This window comes from Mixophyes fleayi, chromosome 1 (genome assembly GCF_038048845.1).
Source record: "Mixophyes fleayi isolate aMixFle1 chromosome 1, aMixFle1.hap1, whole genome shotgun sequence".
NCBI lineage: Eukaryota > Metazoa > Chordata > Amphibia > Anura > Limnodynastidae > Mixophyes > Mixophyes fleayi.
Window position 1 is genome coordinate 396,564,104 of NC_134402.1, and position 21,442 is coordinate 396,585,545.

Here is a 21,442-nt window from a genome sequence, read left to right on the forward strand (position 1 = left end):
GAAACACAATATTTACAATGCAGCTATAATTAGGCTTTATTCCCCACAATTGTGTTATTATAACTGTAATTCCTACAGAGTCTATTTATGGAGATTTTTCTATTGCTGCAGCTGTACAAATTCTTCTATTGTGCAATTTACCTCCTACTGATAATATTTCTATGGATACTTATTTGAGGAACAAATCTTTAAAATTTGGGATTGGAAATCAGGGGCAGTTGGGAGTTAAGTGTATTGGTAATAACAAAAGCTCTCTTTCATTAATAGGACTTAAGTTACATGCCAACAGCTGAGGGTTTGTGTAACTAACATCTCTCGGCAGACGGACACATAAAGCACCAGTCTGTCCACGGCCACAGCACAGCATGTGGAGTGTAGTGTTTACAAACATTCATGTCAGCAGCCCACACTCAGCTGCCCAGTTGCTGAGCATGCAGCGTGATTACAATGCAGACTGGCATCTGAAGCTGTGCCTGGTTCATGACGTTGGGGAAGGCAGCGGCTGCAGCTGGGGCTGGTGCTCAATGTAAGCTGAATATTAACCCACAACTGACCCCGCCTCTCCCATACACATACTGCAGCCTGCACTTTACACGGAGCAATGTGAGGAGCTACAGCCGAGCACCGAGATTCAGCAATGTAGGTGGATAACTAGATGTGGGGGGGTTTCCTTCTGCTGTAATGCATTCCACTCTGGGGCATGGGGATTGTGGCGAGAGCGGCATAAGACACTACTACTCCACAATCACAGCATTGCTATCTGCCTGTAAGTGCCTGACTATAGACTGCACTCTATGTACAGCAATATAGTGTGTGTGTGTGTGTGTGTGTGTTTGTGTGTGTGTGTACACCACTAATTGTTACATAACACTATAAATAAAACATATCTTGCTTTTAATTAGCAATATTTACACGTGTGTTTATATTAGGGAATTTAGACTGTAAGATCCAATGGGGGCAGGGACTGATGTGAATGAGTTCTCTGTACAGCGCTGCGGAATTAGTGGCGCTATATAAATAGATGATCATGATGATAATAAATAGAGTGATCCGTCTAACTGTTTAAAATAGTCAATAGTTTTGCCTTACACTACACAATAGCCATAGAAAATAATCTGTGTTCAATCATTTTAAATTTAAAAAATTATTAAAAATAAAAGGTTTTATGATGAGTGACATACAACAAGTACAGCAAAGTACCAATAAAGTTTGGAATGCACTCAAAATCCTAAGATTCTTAAATTTCAGTATGTTTATAAAGGCAATGTATATATGTTACATATGTGTTACTGTCCTGACTCTGTGAGATGGGTGGACAGAGGATTGCATAAGGTGTTTCTGTTATTATTCTTATTACAGTCCATAACCCTATGCAACTGGGAAATAGTACAGATACAGACATACCCATCAAACTGGCTTTTATTCACAAACATAGAAAGGGTATGCTTGTAAGAGTATACAGGAAGGTAGGGAAACTTTTATGTCATCACAAGCATGATTACAGTACAACATTATTAACATGATCCAACAAACCGCAAGGTATTCTATGCTCATCTATAAATAGAATTCCTGGTCATGTATACTGCATAGATACCACAGCATCTGTCAGCCATAACAGGAGCCTGGGGTATAAGTGCATAGCTGACCCCCCCACACATTAAGTACTGAATTATACATTTTTGGGTGGAGATAACCTTTAATCAGTGCATTTCCCCTGACTGAAGAATTCATCATCATAAAAATTTCTGAACAGAACAATGAAACAAGTTCTGGCAACAATGCTTGTTGTGGCAGTTTATTGAGCATTATAAACTACTTATATAGTTAAGATAACTAACTAGTGCATTTGTTTAAGGTCATTTCGGATTGTCTCACTTGGGAATGAGGGCAATGCATTTTTTGAGGATGGAGAGAATTCAAACCTGTTCTCTTTCTACCTTGGACGTAGAGCTAATGGATTACTAACAGAGGACAGCCACCCAGTCTTCACGGTCTACCAAGCCAATATTTTGCCTCATATCCAAATAGTGGTGTATGAATGTCCTGATTGGGTAAGTCCTCAAAAATGCATCATTTATATAATTTACTTATTAGTAAGACTGTATGAAAATTCTTCATGAACTTGTTGTAACTAAATATTTTTGAGATAAACCTATCTATGGGGGAAGCACTGTTTTTATGGATGCACTTAACAATTTTTAATAGCGTAAAATGGTATGAAGTACAATAGTTTGCCTTTTGCTTAAGGAAAAGATTATATACAATATTAAACTCATTTAGGCTGTTGTTTATCAGTCACTGGCTAGCAAGTCTTGCTGGATCTTGTAGTTCCACAATAATACTTAATCTTTCTTTGACTATACATTACTACTGCCCACAACGTGCAGAAGTGATTTGCTGCGGGGGAGGGGAACAGACATTATTTGTGTACATGATTCCCCTAGGGATTTCTGCCCTATGTTGATGAGTCTGGAGATTGTTTAACATTATGACAGGGGGGACCCCATGCTCTTAAAAGGTGTATCTGGCAATGTGGCCTAGTCTAAATAGGCTGCATCTCCTGGGGGCTTGATACACTTACATTTGCACTCCTTTACTGTGCCTAACTAGCTCTTGAATGCCCTCAGTCTGCCTCTGAAGGCTAAGCGCAAATTAACTTTACATCTGGCTGCATTTTTCTGCACATACACAGCGAGCTAAAGCAGAATTTTGAGGCCCGCAGTTGGACTAAACCATGCCTATTATGTATTTCACCCCTATTGTCTGAGCCATGGCACTCATACTGGTATAAGCTATCTAATCATACAGCTTTCTTCAGATTCATAATTCCCTCAGCACCTGTTATGGACAATTCTGGACCTGGGCACTCTATCTCAGGAAGGGTGGGTCAGTTATGAAAAGCTGTCCATGTATTCACATTAAAGAAGTAGACTTTAGATGTCTGACATTTAATGCAGCCTTGGTATCTCCCTTATAGCAATCTATTGTCTTTTATTATCAAACATTTTAGACACAGAACATTTCCTTATAGTGTCATTCAGTAGTCTTAAAGACAGAAAGTCTGGTTTTCAAAAGAAAAAGAACTACACCATGATCAATGCTTTTATATTAAATTGATTTAAGGCATAGTGGTCATTTGAAGCTGACCACTTTACAATCTGGTCATTCAAGTTAATATTTTTATTATCAAATAGGTTTTAAAAAAAAATGGACACATGTGACAAGTGCTTGAAAGGAGAGCGAGTGTGAATAACAGCTTGGCAGTGTGAATGCTGAAATGGCAATTCATACACAGGGACAGGGCAATTGATGTCATAGCGTGTTGGCTAACCTGTGACACTCCAGGTGTTGTGAAACTACAAGTCCCAGCATGCTTTGCCAGTAGATAACTAGCTGATAGCTGGCAAAGCATGCTGGGGCTTGTAGTTTCACAACACCTGGAGTGTCACAGATTAGCCATCACTGTCATAGCCGCTTAAATAAATGCATTCTTAGCTTTATAATCTTATCTTATTTATTAGGAATTGGGTAACATTTTTTTCTTTTTAACAGAGCTGTAGTGAATATTGGCTTAACACTGTGTTATTTTTCTTTATGGTTCATAGCTAAAAATATGAATTCTGGGTTTAGTGGGTTTCTTTCTTTGTTATTGTTATTGTTATTTTATTTTCATGCCCAAACATTTGCAGAACCCAGTGACCAGATCACTGCCTATATTGGCCCCAACTTGGGTTACCATATTGGTCAAATCTGTTGCAGTTTCATCATCTTTAGTTAACACACATAGTACATAAATGTTATAACTATTTTTATATTCATGGATATATATTTGCTTTTTGCTGTTGCTGTTTATGAACTGGTAGCAATGGCTTTAAGAATCCAGACTTATTACAGCGCATTAACAGACCACTATATTTCATTTAAATACTTATACAGTGGTTCCTATTATGAGCGAGACATCTGTATCTTATATATCTTAATAAGTAGACTCCTTTGTCCTTCAGAGGAATGTCCTGTAACATACTGGTTATCTGAAATGCTTGGTGTGACCCTGCATACGTCATTAACCACATTTTCACATAAAAGTTTCATTGTCTGCTTTCAAACTATTTCGCCAACGCTTGATTCCATCAGGCAGCTTGTAATCACAGGGGGAAAATGTACTGAAATAATATTACGTACAACAAGAGAGCTTCTATATAATGAGCATGGTTTAAGAATAATACTACAAGACTTATTTAATGTTTTCTATAAGGTGCAAAGTACTTATTTTAGCATAACTTCTTTAATCAATGATACCTTTAGCACTAAAATAATTGGATGAACAAGTCATTTTGCACTAGGTTTTCACTATAGACAGTTTTCTAATAGTATGTCTATTTTATATAGGAAAACATATTAAAATCATACATGGAAGAGTTTGCCTATAATATGGTTATCTCAGACAGCGGGTTTTGAGGAAGATCAACATGGAATAAGTTTACTTTAATAGTACAATTTTCTTCTTTTTGGTTGTAAAATTAAAATAGTTTCCACCTCACTGTTAAAATTAGATTTTTATATTGTACCTACACAAATACAAAAATATAGATTATTTTGTGCAAGGCAAGATAAGGGCACCATTTCAGTTGCCACCTCAACTGGCCCCGAGACTCGGGAAGCGTCCTAGTTACGCCCTCCTCCCCTTCCATCCACCCACTTTCCTCAGGCCTGCCCCCTTCTCCCCCACATTTCTGACATTGTGTGGAGGGCAGCTTCATCTGTTCCTCTTGTCCAGACTTGGAATGTGGCGCTGAGCTGTGACATCATAGCACATCCGTGCAGGTCGGGGTGGGTTAGATTGGGTTCCATCTGATCTGGATTGTGGGTGAAGTAAAGTGACTGCACTGACCCATAAGAGAATAGCGGTCATTGCCCTCCTAGGCTGTGCGCTCAGCACAAACTTTTGCCAAAGTTCCACTCGCAGTCTGGGAGAAGCCCCCAGAGCAGTAGCTGCATCGGTGCCTGAGGTTGCTGTTGGCAGCCCTGAGTATGTCAGATATGGTGGTAGAGAACAGACACAAAAAAATTGGCTGGTTGTTTAACAAAATGATTAAAATAAAAAGTACACATTAAGCAGAAACAGGTGTAAAATAAGTATGTGTTCCTTTTAATATCTAAAATTATTTAAAATCTCTGTAGATCCTTATGATATACGCAACACAAGAAATGAATTAAGCTGGGTACACACTACAGAAATTCCAACCAACTTTTTATGCCGAGCGATTTTACATCCGACCGATGGTCCAATCGCTCAGTCCATGGACTGCATACACACTAGCCTTGTTTAGGACGATAAAGGGAAGAGCGGACGTCCCTTTAGCGACTTTTTACAGCCATGAGCAATGACTGTAATTTCATACTCACTGTTGTGGATCGGTCGGAAGTTTATACACACTACACAACGGAAACGAGATTGGAATGAAAATATTAAACGGTACAGCCAACCAAATGAGGCGACAATCCTCCATTTGGGCAGACTTTCGACCATCGTGTCACTGCACACACTGACCCGACTCTTGAACGAGCAGTCGTATGTCGGCTGATTAAGCCGATTATTGGATGAAAACAGTGTAGTGTGTACCCAGCTTAACTGACATAGCTAAATACAACATGAGAAACAATTGTTATCACGGATAGGTCTTGAGGATAAAGCCAGATATGAAAAGCAGTGGTTACAATTGTATTGGGAACTAAGATAAGTCCCTCCAGGTATCTTAGCCTTGAGATAAAGAAGTTTGTACAGATAATCCCAGTCTTTCAACAAGCTCACTGCTTCATGTAATGATTTACTCCAGCAGATCTGAAATCCTCCACAGAAAGTGGTTCACGTTGTTTATTAGCTGATTTAGAAGCTCCTATTAGGTCAAGACACAGAGACAAAGTAGGTCTTTAGTACGTTTAGAGCAAATCCGTTACGTGTATCTCTGTCTATTCTGACTGTTTCATCAGAAGGTATTCTTCTCTCAGCTGAGCCTCTGTGATGATCATTTAGGGATTGCAAGTCCACTCAAAATATACAATTAAACACCAAAAACCTGGCGCAATGGAAAATGAAACTTCAATAGGGAGGATAGGTGCATCAGTACCTGCAGCTGTATAGACCTGGGGGGTCTCAATGTACAAAAGAAAGAAAAAACAGAAAACAGCGCCGGAAACTGAATACACTAAGCGCCCAATAATAAATCCGTGAAGTGAAAAAATAAAATGATCAGTTTATTAGATGAATATAATATCGGCTATAAATATTGTAGCACTAATATTGACAATAAAAATAACCTAAAAATTCAATACACTGGATATAATATCACCGACAAAACAGCATACATAAACTAGCAAGCAATAAAAGTGTAAAAATCCGATATGATAAGTGTGAAGCATTAAGTGTGGCCACACTGTTTTTATATTTCAGGAATCCTATCGTTCTTTTTCAGTTGAGTGATTGGAGGAATTGTTCTACAGCACTTATTCCCAGGAGAACGATTAGAATCTTCACATTCATTGTTTCAATATCAATAGCTTCATACCATACATGACGTTATCTTATCCAGATTTTTATTATTTTATTGCTTGCTATATGCAGTTTATGTATGCTGTTTGGTCGGTGATATTATATCCAGTGTATTGAATTTTAGGTTATTTTTATTGTCAATTTTAGTGCTACAATATTTATAGCCGATATTATATTCATCTAATAAACTGATCATTTTATTTTTTCACTTCACGGATTTATTATTGGGTGTTTAGTGTATTCAGTTTCCACCACTCAAAGTATAGTCTGCATTTATCCACACCTGTACATCCTTCAGAAGAGAGGTTTCTGCTCCTCACATGAAGGAGTAGAAGTCTGTAGTTTCACAGGTGTATGTCAGTGGCTGGTGCTAGTGTTAGGGGCTGCGGTGGCCATCAAGACACTGAATGTCACTCAAGTTGTTTTAGGCCCCTCCCAGAATCTGGAGCCCTAGGCAACTGCCTAGGTTTGCCTAGTGGTAGCGTACCGAACTGCCTGCCAAACTTTAGTTTCTCTGCCTCAATAGGAGAGAGGACTTTGTCTAGGAGGGATTATAGAGCATTATCTGGTCTGACTCTCAAATGAAGTCAAGGTATTCGCATACAGAGAATAATGTTTGTCTAAGCTCTCTCCTGTGCAAGGTGCATAGAATGGTCTGTTTTGAGTTGTTTACACAAATATGTAGAAAATTATTTTAGTAAAAGTTACAGGTTCTCTTTAGTTGTACTTAATTTTTCTTTTTTTTTTTTTTTTTTGTTTAAGGACACATTTGAGAGCGATTCACAGAGATCCCAGGACAGAGTTTTAGAAGCGGATGTCATTGTAATAAAGTTTGCTGTCAACGATAAAACTTCATTCCTAGATATAAAAAGCAATTTTGCTCCATTGCTGAAACAGATATTCAATCAGCATTCTGTACCTATAATCGTTTTGGCGATTGGTGTTAGACAAAATGGTGAGTATGTATAATTACTAATAACGTGTATTGAAATTCTGTGCTATTTTGCTTGAAAATAAAACTGTTTAACTATTCGCAATATTTATTTCAAACACTGATTTAGACTGCTTGATGGCTAATGATAATGGTGGTGGATTAATGGAACGTTTTACAGCTATTAGGGTGGTGCCACATGAGAAAACGGACTGCTTCAACTCTTTAAGATGCTGTATGCAAGGGAAGGACATGGAAGGCTTCCAAGTTCACCCTATTTTATGCCCATTTTGAGTATTTGACCATCCGGTTTACAAACCACGAATATATTGTCATTTTTTTCACCTACTAGACACAAAAAGGGGTTAGCTATTTCATACTTGCCAACAGTCCCAAATTTTCTAGGACTGGTCCAGGGCTTTGATCTACATAATGGCTGTGCCCAAGCTCCGGTATTATGCTGTATGTGCAATTTCCAGTACAAGCCAATCAGAGGTAGGGAGCTGTGGGCCCTGTGTAGGGAGGAGGGAACTGGGACCCCCAAACCTTTGTGTCTGCCATGTAGCAGATCCCATTATCTCCATGGGCTCCAGTTCTTCACCTGCCGCAGCAGTGGTAGTTCCGCCACTGAAGCCAATGGTTTCTTCACAGGTGAAGCAAACCGGAGGTAGCGCTACCATCATGCGATCTCAGGAGATTACCTGAGCGCAAAAGTCTGGGGGCACCTAAAACATAATGAGTGATGTCATGTCACTCATTTGGGGATTTTATTTTTCCCGTCACCCACACACTGTGAGCTGGAACCCCCAGTGCAAAGGAGAAGTGTGACTTGTCCTGCAAATCAGTCCCACTCATCCTTAGAATCGAAGGAGTTCAAAGTAATAAAAAAATATAGTTCCCCACCCCCCACCACATTTTACAGCATGGACTGCTGGTGGGGGCCAGGAGAGGAGGCAGCAGTCATGGCCTCTACACTTTTAGAGGTACCCTCGTTTGAAAGAGGAGAGTCCCCTCTTTCAAACTATGTTGTCGCTGAAAAGTTAAGTTTCTGGTGATCACTGAAGTAGTTCAAAGTAATAAAAATATATACTTCCCTACCCCCTTCCACATTTACCAGCAAATACTGCTGGTGAGAAGACCTGGGGGTAAATGTATCAATATGCGGGTTCTTCAACACCCGCGTGTTCAGCCTCTTCCGCGATGAAATTTCAAGCGGCGCTGCATTGTAAAGGGAAGTTAACCCTTTACAATGCAGCGCCGCTTGAAATTTCATCGCGGAAAAGGCTGAACACGCGGGTGTTGAAGAACCCGCATATTGATACATTTACCCCCTGGTATCTGATACCACATCATACTTCATGCTCACTCTGAATGTCCAGGAAACTCCAGATTTTTAGGTAAGTCTCCTGGACTCCCGGGAGAGCAGGTCATTCTCCCGCATTGTACCCACCTCCTATTGAAGTGGGTTCCACAACTCAATTTGCAGAGAATTGCATCATTTTCACAATCGCAATGTGTAACTTTTATACTTAATAGATAAGACTTTCCAAAATGTAACATACATTTGTGGACTGAGATCAATAAATTATGCTGGAACACAGAATTCTACTTGCATAGTATCCAGCCGATCACATGTTCAATGGTCCTTTTATCTACTAAGGGTATTTTTATTAAAAACACACACTGGTGTTGTTAATCCCTTATCTCCATCATCATGTGAATGAGAAGTTGACAAGAGGATGGACATCAACAGCACTGCTGCCTGTTTGAAAGGGGCAAGTGGTGGTAGGAGAGAGAGAGAGGTAATAGTGAGATCTGGGGTAAATCCTAACCTTGGCTACATAGAATTATATTCTAGTATAATGTACAATCATGCCATATCTAAGTCTAGTCCTATCTGTGTTTGCAGCCTCTACAGTAGCTGTACATGAGTGTTTTTTATATTGTTTTGCTTCATTTATCATCTGTTGTACTGTAAAAGGCTACATAAATATCTGAAAGTCTTTGGGACAAAGTGTATGTGAAGTTAATATTTAGCAAACTCCATATCGCCTTACTGAGCACAGCTGTAAATGACAAAAACTGCTGACTCTGTAGTATACATTGTTATTTTATTTGGCAAGTATGTGCAGTAAGTGAATAAAGCTCATGCACAAGCCTGGATTTCTGGAAGAGTAAAGGAGTCTCTCTGAGGACTATTTAGGGAGGGGAGACGTGACTGTTGCTCTCAGAAGAGGAAATGTCAGCAAGTGGCTGACTGCTATGTGCTCTAGTTCGTGGGTGGTGGGATTGGTAATGGAACAGTTGCTAACTTTCCTTAATTTCCAGATTAGAAAAAAACAATGATATGGCTTAATAGCTAGCGATGACTATATCCTGATGACAGCGGGTATATGTTAGAGTTACCTATGGTTAAACTGGGTCTGGTCAGAGGATAAGACACTAAATCATCTCTTCTTTACTTCACAGGCTTATCCTCTGACCGTCCCCTGCCATATCATTGCTTTTTCTAATCTGAACTGCTCATGGCAGCTGCATTAGATACCCTAAATATTCCTATTGTATGTATTAGGTATTTGTTTTAGATACCTTAGATCTGTAGTAGGAACGTCTTTGAGTTATATATAACCAAACTTCCTATCTATCTACCAATTACCGTAACCTGTATAGAAACTTGGTTGTGTAGACTAAGTTAATTACTTAGTGTCACAAACGCCCTGCCGGTCCCAGATACAGCAATCTGAAGAGCTGGCCATGACTGGCGTCATCTTGGTCACTTAGCAATGAATACACCTTTTCTGCCACCACAAAGGATTTATTATGAAGTCTTTATGTTCACCAAACCCACGTATTAATGTTTCACACGTTAATCACATACACATGTAGCATGAGCCTCCCTGGGCTTTGTAAATTAAGAAAGAATCATGGAGGACACACTAGATTAAATGTATTTAATCTGAAAAATGTTTCCAAGGCTTAGTTATAAAAAAGTTTATAAGAAGTGTGGCAATTGGGACATTTTGGTACCATCTAATAGAGGAAAGAGCCTAATGGTGCAGAGAGGGTTAAATCCACACACACATGGAGACCAGGTGGAGCACCTGGTCTAATCATTTCAGGAGTCATCCAGAGCAAGGCCTGACAGGAAGCTTAAAAAGCTGGGTTTGATCTGTGTGTGGAAGGCCAGGGTCAACAAGTGGCCAGTGACCAGTTAGGGACCTAACTGTTATATCCAGATTTGAGGGCTATTGGATTATGTTTATTGCTGTGAAAGTTTCATTTTGTTTGCTGAAGATAATTTATCCATCCTGACAAATAAAATAAACATCAAAGTGCTTCAGAAAACCTGTGGCATACATTAAGTTGCACAAATAAGTTTCAGAAAATAAGATGGGAAATAAAACCAGAGTCACTACTTGCTACGTAAGACTTGGCGTGTGTGTAGGGAACACAAGTAAGAAATATGGGACATTTGAGTCTTGATTAACCCCCTCATGAAAATGCACACTGTGATGTCTAAAGCAGAAGATTTTAAACCTTTTCCCACATAGATCTAAACCCCCCCCCCCCCACTTTTGGAGTTTAGCTCTCAATAAGGACAGATTGATCTCCCACATGTCACTGGACTTTCAAAGTGAGCTAGGGATGTCCTGAAATTGGGAATGTTCACAGGACCTGAGTTCTCGGCTCTACTCATTCGGCTTGGCTGGTCAGGTCCACATCCTCTTCATACCAAACAACGCCTCAGTGATGGTTACCTGTCTCTCTGGCTAATTTCAACAGATTGACACTTGCATGGGTTCAGACTCATGTCTCTTAGCAAAGTACACATTGAGATTACATTACAAGGTTGCATACAATATACATAGTCTTACCTGATTATTAAGGGAAAATAACAATAATACATATTCGTCACACTTAGGATTGTAATATCTTTCAACAATATTATATATCTAATTATTTATTGTAGATTCTGCTATTGAGTCTAGATACCGATGGCCTTATCATTGTGATATAACTACCTTGAAGCAGCCAGTGGAGTAATAACACACAAATAAAAGTGTATATTGATTAAACAAACAGGTGGTAAAAGCGAATACAGATTCTTCTGCATTTATAACTCACTCACAGCTCTTTTTTTCACCATTTACACCTTGTTTTTAATTTATATTTCACCACTTTCTTGGAATTGATTGAGCCATCCTTTGATTTGAATGCATACTAAATAAAACTGATGTTTTAATTATTGACTACAAATAATCCCGGAGAGCCCTTATATACACTTCTTTCCGCCTCTTTCTTTTTGAATATTGTTCTGGAATGGCAAAGTTCCCAATAGAATGTACTGCATATTTGTCCAAACCAGAGGTAGGGTAGCCCTGTCCCAGACGAGGTTTCAGTGTCACAGTCTTCAGTCAAAGTTAGCCCCTAAAATGCCATATCTCGGTTAACTCCTGCATGTTTATGTGTAAGCAAGTTTGAGGTGGGTGGGACTAGTCCTAAAAAAGGCACATTTGTTCTGGTTCTGAGCAGCTATAGTAGGTATTCTGCAAAACTGGTCAGTAGGAGATAAAGCAGCTGGGGTTAGAGTATTTCGGATCTACCAACTCCTGTATGTCCATGTGTAGTCAGATGTGAGGGGCAATAGCAGGGAGACAATAGACAATGTCAGCAACAGCAGTAATGATCTGAGGGTAAGTGTGAGACCATAAATGCCACTTTGAAGGATGAGGGAACACTCTGTGTTCAAGGTAATGTCTTCACTTTGTATCCTATCATTTAGAGAGTAAGTAATGCCACTACATGTTTGTTGGTGGATAGCACTTCTGCCTGATAGCACTGTGGTTTGATTCCCGACCATGGCCTTATTATCTGTGTGGAGTTTGTATGTTCTCAACGTGTTTGTGTGGGTTTCCTCCGGGTGCTTCGGTTTCCTCCCACACTTCAAAAACATACTGGTAGGTTAATTGGCAGCTATCAAATTGACCCTAGTGTCTCTCTCTCTCTTTCTCTGTACAACGCTGCGAAATTAGTGGCGCTATATAAGTAGATGATGATGAGGGTTTTTTAAAACTGGTGCTGGAAGGGTTAGTAAAATGTTCAAATGCAAAACGGAGACATCCATGTGACTGAACGCTTCCTCCAAAATACACATTTCTTACTTTTCATAGCTAAATAAGGTAAAACATATCTTTTTAATTGTGTTACTGTGTGAGGAATACCAATCTGAATTATGGGAAAATAAGTATTATTAGTTAAAAGTTCTAGTTAGGACAAAGCGGGAGGGGTGTTGTGGGAAAACCAGGACACATTAAAACTGGTTCCCAGGAGACTATTCCAGCATTGTAAGCCATGCTCAATCGCTAACTTTGTACAAAAGAGCATTGTCTCAGTGCTGCCCAAGTGTGAATGCAGAGTATGCCTGATTCAGCCACTCTGTCTATGCATCAATGCTCTAATAGAGACTGGTAGACAAACACAATTATGGAGTTAGTAAATGTAATTTATTTTTAGATGGTCCCCCCTGCACTTGCCCTATGTGCACTTCTGACAGAGAAATATGTGTTACTGCTTTAGAAGGGAATCAACTTGCCAAGGACATAGGAGGGACTTACCTAGAGCTGCACGCTCTGAATGACTTCTACGTGGTGAAATACTTTGGAGGATTGGTAAGTGCAATGTACATTTGTGAGAAATAATCCCTGTTTTGGTTGCTCAGATGTCTGTCGTGGAAAGCAAGTTCTATTTGATCATGTTATCATTATTGCTTCATGTGTCTATTGTCAGAGTCAATATAAGGAAAACATTATATACAGCTCATTGGACATGTATGAAAGTAATTAGACATGACTGTCAGGTGATGCACAGAATCGATGGCATCTGTTCCATATGAGAAAAATAAAATTACAATTTTCTCTGCTGAATCTGTCCTAATAGTGTGCGTCATATTAAGAAATTTGACAATCTGGTTTAATTGCAATCAATCTCATGTTCACTTATTAAATCGGTGCAAGGTGAAGTTGTTTCTACGCTTCTTTTTTGTTTTGTTTTTGTTTCTAGGTAGAAATATATCCTTGTTCATTGCAGAATATTAACAGTGTTGTTTTTAAGGCTGCATCCTGACTGATGTATTCTTCCTCATAGGCTTTTTCTTGTTTTCCTGAAGCCATATCCAGGAGCATGTAAATTAGACTTACCAGGGCTTTACGGGAGCATAAATTGCATCCTGTTAGTATTCCAAGCCACACGTATCCTAAATTAAGCTTTAAGCATATCCTATGCAACAGCCTGTTAAGTAAATAAATGAAAAGAATTCATCCAAATTAAGAATTTGCTCACATGTTGTTCCAAAGTGTTTGTGGGATTGGGGCAGGAGATTCACAAACTGACTTCGATGTTACAGTGACAGGCACCGTTATCTGGTTGTCTAATTGTTCACCAAACTGTTGCTGCTCATGCCAAACTCCTAGGTCACCCTCCGGTGTTACAGACTGCGCTGCTTTTGTTTCAGCAAATCATTCATCCAGATTCTACTTGACTAATTATGTTCAGTGGGCAAGTAAAAATGGAATCCATCCCATAGGAACTGCTGCAGAGAGATGGTTCTGTCAATGATAAAACTGTCACTTCTTGGTATTAAAAACTCTTTTATAGGACTTCATTTCACTAGGTTCACAACTCGGCTTCACAACTCGGATTAACAAGATAAGTGTTATAAAAATGTGGATATTTCATAAGCGATCAAATCAGATTAGACATTGTGAAGGTTGGAGCATACTTGGCCATTCATTCTGGGAGACTCCCGAATTCCGGATAGGTCTCCACGATACCCGGGAGAGTAGGACATTTTGCCACATATGTCCACTTCCTAGTGGAAGTGGGAAGGATTTGGAGCCTCCATGACGCAATTCTATGGGAATAGCGTCATTTTGCCCCCCCCCCCTGCGGTAAAATTAAGCAATTGCGTCATGGGGGCAGGGTCAAAAATAATGTGATTCCGGGGCCCTGCCCCCACATGCCCACTTTTCCTCCGGGAACTCCCGGAGGCCAAAATTAAAAAGTTGGCAAGTATGGGTTAGAGTCATGGAGCTATGAGGAACAGCAAAAGATACCAATGTGTCAAAATAGTATATTCCAGACTTATACTTATTTTGAGGGGGTAATATTGGTATATCATTTTGTTAAGGGAGCAATAATAAAGTTTTTGTAACAAAAGCTACACTTTAATATTTCATCCTAGGGGCGAAAGTTCATGCTGGCACACCTAGCGCCTCAAGTGCACTGTAAATGGTGTCCCCATCATGACATATTAAGTGTTGTACCCATCATAAATAAATATCCCTTGTTATAAATCATCATCATCACCATTTATTTATATAGCGCCACTAATTCTGCAGCGCTGTACAGAGAACTCACTCACATCAGCCCCTGCCCCATTGGGGCTTACAGTCTATAAATCAAATATTGCCCCCGTAATAAAATAAAATATTAATATTGCCCCCTTAAGAAAATGATTTTCATATTACCCCCTTAATATAAATTGGTATTGCAGAGCAGCAGTGACCAGTTGCAGCTCTCCTACTACTGGTGTGTGCTGCAGTGTTTGAAGGTGAAGAGGGGTTTCTAAAGCCATCTGGGGGAGTGTCACGCCCCCATGGTGATGTGACTACGCCCCCTGTCTCAATGCCAGGTACTGACATGTTGGGAGGTATGGTGTATATACAGTATATGTACACAAGACTGTGTCACTGTGTTGTTATAGCCTGTACCAGACAATTGATGCTGAAATGTTCTCAGCTCAAATGAAATCTTCTCGAGGTTTTGCTGTCCACAATCTCCTCCTCCTTTACATTCATTACACTTAAACACTATCGAGTTCTCCCTCACACATTACAAGACACCAATTTTTCCCCCAACTAATTATAACCCCCCCCAATACACTCCCTGTAACTGCATTTTACACATATTGAGCCCGATTCATCAAGACACGTATCTCCCGATCTTGTGCGTATCGTCTGCAAAATCACCGTGCGCATGCCCAGAACCGGGAGATACGTCCGAGAACGCAGCACTGCCCGCTGCGTCTTTGTACGCAAATACAGCCTACGGTTTTGAGAAGTAAACTGGGCAGGGAAGGGGCGTTTTGCCATAGTCAGTAATACAGTTAGGGCTGCCAAGCTCAAGCGCACACAGCTACGTCCGAATCAAAACTCTGATCGTCTGAAAGTAACTTGTTTTTCTGCTCTATCTCTTGCTTTAGCGAGAGGTCTAGTCTTAGTCCTGATCAATAGTGACAGTCTTGTATGCCTGCTATAACATATATGTTTGCAATCACATGCAACTGTAAAAATGTATTTTATGCTCAGCAGACATTAAGATCATCCTAATAAATATATTTAACGGGGGAGAAAAATGGAATGTTTTATCATTAATGCCTATATTAATACCAGGTGATGTTAATTATATATTTTTTTTAATTATTATTTATTATTGTGTGCTCTTTTGCAAATTTATGATCCGCATAGGTATTGGACGCATCCTGCAACGCTTTGTGTAGTAGAGCACAGCAGACCTGGCCCAGATTTCAAATGTTCACTCATCATCATCCGCAGCTATTTATATAGCGCTACTAATTCCGCAGCGCTGTACAGAGAACTCACTCACATCAGTCCCTGCCCCATTGGAGCTTACAGTCTAAATTCCCTAACACACACACATAGACAGACAGACAGACTAGGGTCAATTTGTTAGCAGCCAATTAACCTACTAATATGTTTTTGGAATGTGGGAGGAAACCGGAGCACCCGGAGGAAACCCACACAAACACGGGGAGAACATACAAACTCCACACAGATAAGGCCATGGTTGGGAATCAAACTCATGACCCCAGTGCTGTGAGGCAGAAGTGCTAACCACTTAGCCACCGTGCTGCCCATACATATCTTGAGATCCATGCCTTAATGAATTTGGGAGTACGCAAAGGCTAAATACGTGCATATAATACTGAACGCAGGTTGCGCTCAGAGTACATGCCTTGATGAATCAGGCCCATTGTATGTAATTACTCCACAAAAGATTGGGACATTTATGCCAATACTGCTATAAATCATTTACTTCCTGCACATCTACAGTTGTTAAAGCTATTTAGTTTCTGTAAATAATTTCTTAAAGAACTCTGTTCTTGCCTATTTCTCCTTACATACAGCACTGGCAGAAAATTAATGCACAAATCACATGACAGTCCTCACTAGTACAAAAGGGTACTGATGCCTTTAATTGTGACGTATATCCTCTATTTTCCAATGCTCTAGTTTAAAGGGTGATATTAAACCATGGGAAACTTGGTTACGTTAAGAACCAAACCAGATATTTTTCACTGTTCTAGATGTTTCCGTAATATTTATAGAGATAATTCTACATAATTTGTATGTGTTTCTGCCTTATTTGTAAATTGTAATTGCCTAAAATATCTCTATCATTAGTTGTACGGTATTACTTTACAAAATAATCCATGCCCTAGCTATTCAGTAGAACTCGTATGATTTCAATAAAAGGAAAACTGGGGCGGATTGTGGAATATTATTGCAGAACAAATGTGCATGAATACTATGAGAAGAAAAACATGAACATATCAGTAAGTAATTATTTCTTAACTATAGTGAGCATGGAATTTGGACAAAGTTTGTCCTTTTACTATAGTGCTGCCCAACTTTTTTGGGGTATATAAGGTCATATTTTGGGGATTTATGTGGTGCCTTGCCAGAGGGAACAGGATTGAGGGAAAGTAAATGGTGTTTGTTATACAAAGGACAAGTATTATATATAACAGCCTCATACCCACAGCAGTCCTATCCCATAATCAACCCTTTACTTGGCATAACACCCCCATTAACAGCACATATATTCTTGTGCCAACATTAACAGCCTTCCGTTCACCATAGTGCTACACCCTCCGCTACAGGCTATGCTAAGCAGAACAGTTTCATGCCCACCACATACAACCATTTGTGCAAAATGCAGTCCCTTTGCCTAGTTCCTGGAGCCCTGTTCAAAGATTGCTAGCTTCATGGCTCATGTCCACCATATGCAACGTTTGCCACCTACCCATACAATACAAACTCGAGCCAAACACTTTTTCTTTTTCTCCACATTTCCCTTGCCTTCCATCCCTCTTTCTGGTTCCAGTTAAGTCATGGAAAGTTCAGGTCAGGACTTAACTCACACTCCAATTAAACAATTTTAAAATGACATACTAATAATGTGTTTATATGGATTTTTGTGTTTTGTTTTTTTTTGTTTTTTTTTGTTTTTAACACTGTACTCATTGTATATTTAACCCATCTCCCTCTACTGTGCTTTTTTTTGTTTTTGTTTGGCCACACTATCTTTGAAGTAGAATGGCCCTGGCTGCAGGGAGCTTTACATGTCCCATCTTAAGTGCAGAGCCAAATAAACCAAAGTTATGTGGTTTAATCCAATGAGGGGAAAGTTCAGCAGTTTTCACATTGAAGTTGTTATTATTCTTCCATTGCTGAAAAAACACTATTTTGACAGTGGTGAAAGCCTAATTGTTTCCTGTGAAACTACTGTGTCTTCCCTACATATGAAATCAAGGTTGTTTAACTGGCAGAAACCACCAGGATGACAATGGAGGAAGGAAGTCCTGACATTTCATTGGATGAAATTGTGTGTATTCTTTTCATTTGAATCTACATGGTAGCAGCTGCTTCAGGATTGTTGTTGTCATTATGACTGGGGTAACAGAACTGTTTAGTGAAGAATGATTGACTCACACTCAGGTATCTGTTATATCATAACAGGCTTTGATATTTGATCTTTTTCCGTACGTTTTATGGGCACTAGGTTTAAGCTATGATGATTTAGGCATGATGGGAAGCTATGTGAGTAGTGCAAGGCCATTCATTTGATGTAAACCTACACACACACACACACACACACACACACACACACACACACACACACACACACGTTTGCTGAACCATTTCACTGTTTATTAGCAGTTGTCAGGATGGTTAAACAGTTTCAGCGATGGTACAACAGTCATATCCAGCAAACGTATCACAAAATCTCCCACCAACCTACATCTGGCTAAACAATAGTTCCCTGACTACTAGCCAGCTACTTACTGGCATCAATAGTCCCACCCACAAATACAAACAGTGTCTTTATCCTCCACCCAAGCACTACAAACAAATCACAGCAAAACAAACCAATTACACCTATGTGGAACACCTGTGTGTGTGTATGCGCTGAAAGAGGATCCCAGGGAAAATTTAACCCTGTCTGCAGCCTGCTGCTGCCGCACACTAGCTGTGTTTACCTATTCCTCATAGGGGAACTGTGACAAATATGCCTCTTTGCCACAATATATAAGTCATACTTGCCAACTTTTGAAAATTAATTTCAGGGAGAAAGTAAAAACCAATGTGGGCGTGACCCGCTCCGCCCACTGGGCATGACCCGCTCTGCCCACTGGGCGTGACCCGCTCCGCCCACTGGGCGTGACCCGCTCAACCTGTACTAGTTTGATCAGCATGTAATCATAATTCTGCAGCCTGTTCTGCTGCATTCTGCCCACGGAATCGCGTCATATTGTGCCCACTAACCTAAAACGAAATGAGGCAACTGCGTTATTTCACAACGGGGGCCATAATAGAAATATAAAGATGGCAAGTACGCAACATACACAAACTATTGTAATACTGAATGAGTATTGACTTTCTCTGCAGGTTTTCATTTACTCCACACTTTATTAACAGCCTCAAAACTTTTTTTTTATTTACATAGCACCTATATATTACACAATGCTTTCACATCAGACCCAGAGTTTATTCCCTACTATATGGATACACATACTAGGGTTAATTTAAAGTTTAAATTTACCCTAGTGTGTGTTTCCATATAATAGGGAATGTAGGTTAATTGGCTTCTGTTTAAATTTTAAACATAAGCCAATTAACCTAAATATATCATAGTAGAACAAAAAGAATGAACCAATGTTCAAACAAAATTAGGACCTATCAGCATTCCTGCCCCATTAAAAAATAACTTTATTAATTCAGTTAAAATAAATAAATCATCCAACTAGACATCTTGCAGTGAAATATTAAAAGGTCACATACACACAACAGTGATTTAAAATAAACTCCGCTGGTGGGGATAGATATGGATAAGGTTGTTTCAATATTGAGAGTTTTCTCTTTAGAACAACACAACTGATGAACATAGATGATACAATACAAATATGACAGCGTGGATAGGAGGCAACCAAGGGGTCAAATAAAAACAAGGGATAACCAATAGAATCCTCAATTGGGTAAAATATCCACAGCAATTGCAAAAATGACTGTACATAGATAAATATAAAACTCAGTGTTTATTATCCAATTAAAACTTTAATGCATATATTACCAGTATAAAATTGGTATAAAACCGTTTACAATGAGTATTAGCTCAATATTGGCTAAGGTAATACAACCTTCGTGACCACTAACATCATTTGCACATATATACCAATAAACCCAGATTTATGTCTCTTAGCCCATAAAATCAACTGTCCAGCAATATGTAGAAGATATTATTCGTTTGCCAAGATATTTTCTTTAATAAACCTACAAACTCCACTATTGTATTATAGTCATCAAAAAGCGGATATTTATAGATAAATACATAGATGAGGTGTCGGCGAACTCACACATAAAAAGATGCCTCCTCACTTACTGTATTACAGGCTGTATTATATCCAGAGGGCACTCACAGCGTGGGCATGGGAGCTCCGTGCTCCGCAGCAATGGCCGGGGTCTTCTGGGAGATTAGCCGCGTCGCGTCATCACGCCGATGACGTCACCGGCGCATGCGCAGTTCGGCAACACCAAAATCGGCCGCAAAATTCGGGATTTTCGTGTCCTCTCTCGGGAGTCCGGGAGATTTCCCAGTATTCCGGGAGTCTCCCGGACGTTCCGGGAGAGTTGGCAACCATGATATAAGTGTGTGTGTGTGTGTGTATGTGTGTATATATATATATATATATATGTATATGTGTATATATATATATATATATATATATATATATATATATATATATATATATATATATATATATATAATTATATACACACACTGCTATTTTTACTTGTTTATCAACAAAATGAGCTATGTATTATAAGTAATTAATACGCTTTCGAAACTCAAGTCTTTTAAGCCTTGTTGTTTGCTAACAAATTGAGCAATGCATAATAAAGCTGTTTTCTAAACTCAAGACATTTAGATTGTATAGTGTACATACAAAGATTGCATTAAATGGCACTCAACCCAATCTAACAATCAATTGTCAGTAAAATAAGTACGGCAGAACACTTCCTTATGTATAATAGGCACCCACTGTCCTTCAGAGAACCTGGTGGTCCCCCGTTTTCTTCTGTCTGTGAACCTTCTCTTTCCGTGTGTGCTTCCAATGAATGTTATTCTCGTATTAAATTTGGGCAAGGGATCATCATCCTCATCACCATTTATTTCACCATTTCATTTGTGTTTTGGTTTTGGCAAAACCACCCTTGCATCCCTATTTTTTCCTAATATCTCAGTTTTTTTTTGCTAAAATCACATAATTTTGCTCTTTTTTTTTTTTTTCCCCCCTACCTTATTATTATCCTCAATAACACTAATTTCAAGTCATTTGCAGTCAATTTAGACAACCTCATAGGTGGTCTAAATATTATTTTCATACATTTTTGGACAAAGACTGCAGAGACCTGGCTGGATGGTAAGCGACAGAGTAATGGCACAGACACACGGCAATTCATAGCACATCTAGGAAACATTTCCACACAGCAGTGGCAGAAAAGAAAAGTAGTGCAAAATGGAAATGGGTGTGTCACTGGCCCATGTAGACTAAATTTTGGAAGATGATGACGAGGAGATCGCCATCACCCTGACCACAT

The 21,442-nt window shown here is 39.3% G+C and overlaps 1 protein-coding gene across 1 annotated transcript in view; it reads left to right on the forward strand.

Moving 5' to 3' along the window:
- The first annotated feature begins 417 nt into the window (after positions 1 to 417).
- The window catches only part of RHOBTB3 (Rho related BTB domain containing 3), a 53,076-nt gene continuing 32,051 nt past the window's right edge, over positions 418 to 21,442 (forward strand). Inside the window, exons 1-4 of the mRNA XM_075181158.1 lie at positions 418 to 639; positions 1,856 to 2,051; positions 7,313 to 7,505; positions 12,996 to 13,150. Of these exons, the coding sequence (XP_075037259.1) occupies positions 638 to 639; positions 1,856 to 2,051; positions 7,313 to 7,505; positions 12,996 to 13,150 (546 nt within the window). The 5' untranslated portion in view covers positions 418 to 637. The remainder of the gene's footprint in view (positions 640 to 1,855; positions 2,052 to 7,312; positions 7,506 to 12,995; positions 13,151 to 21,442) is intronic.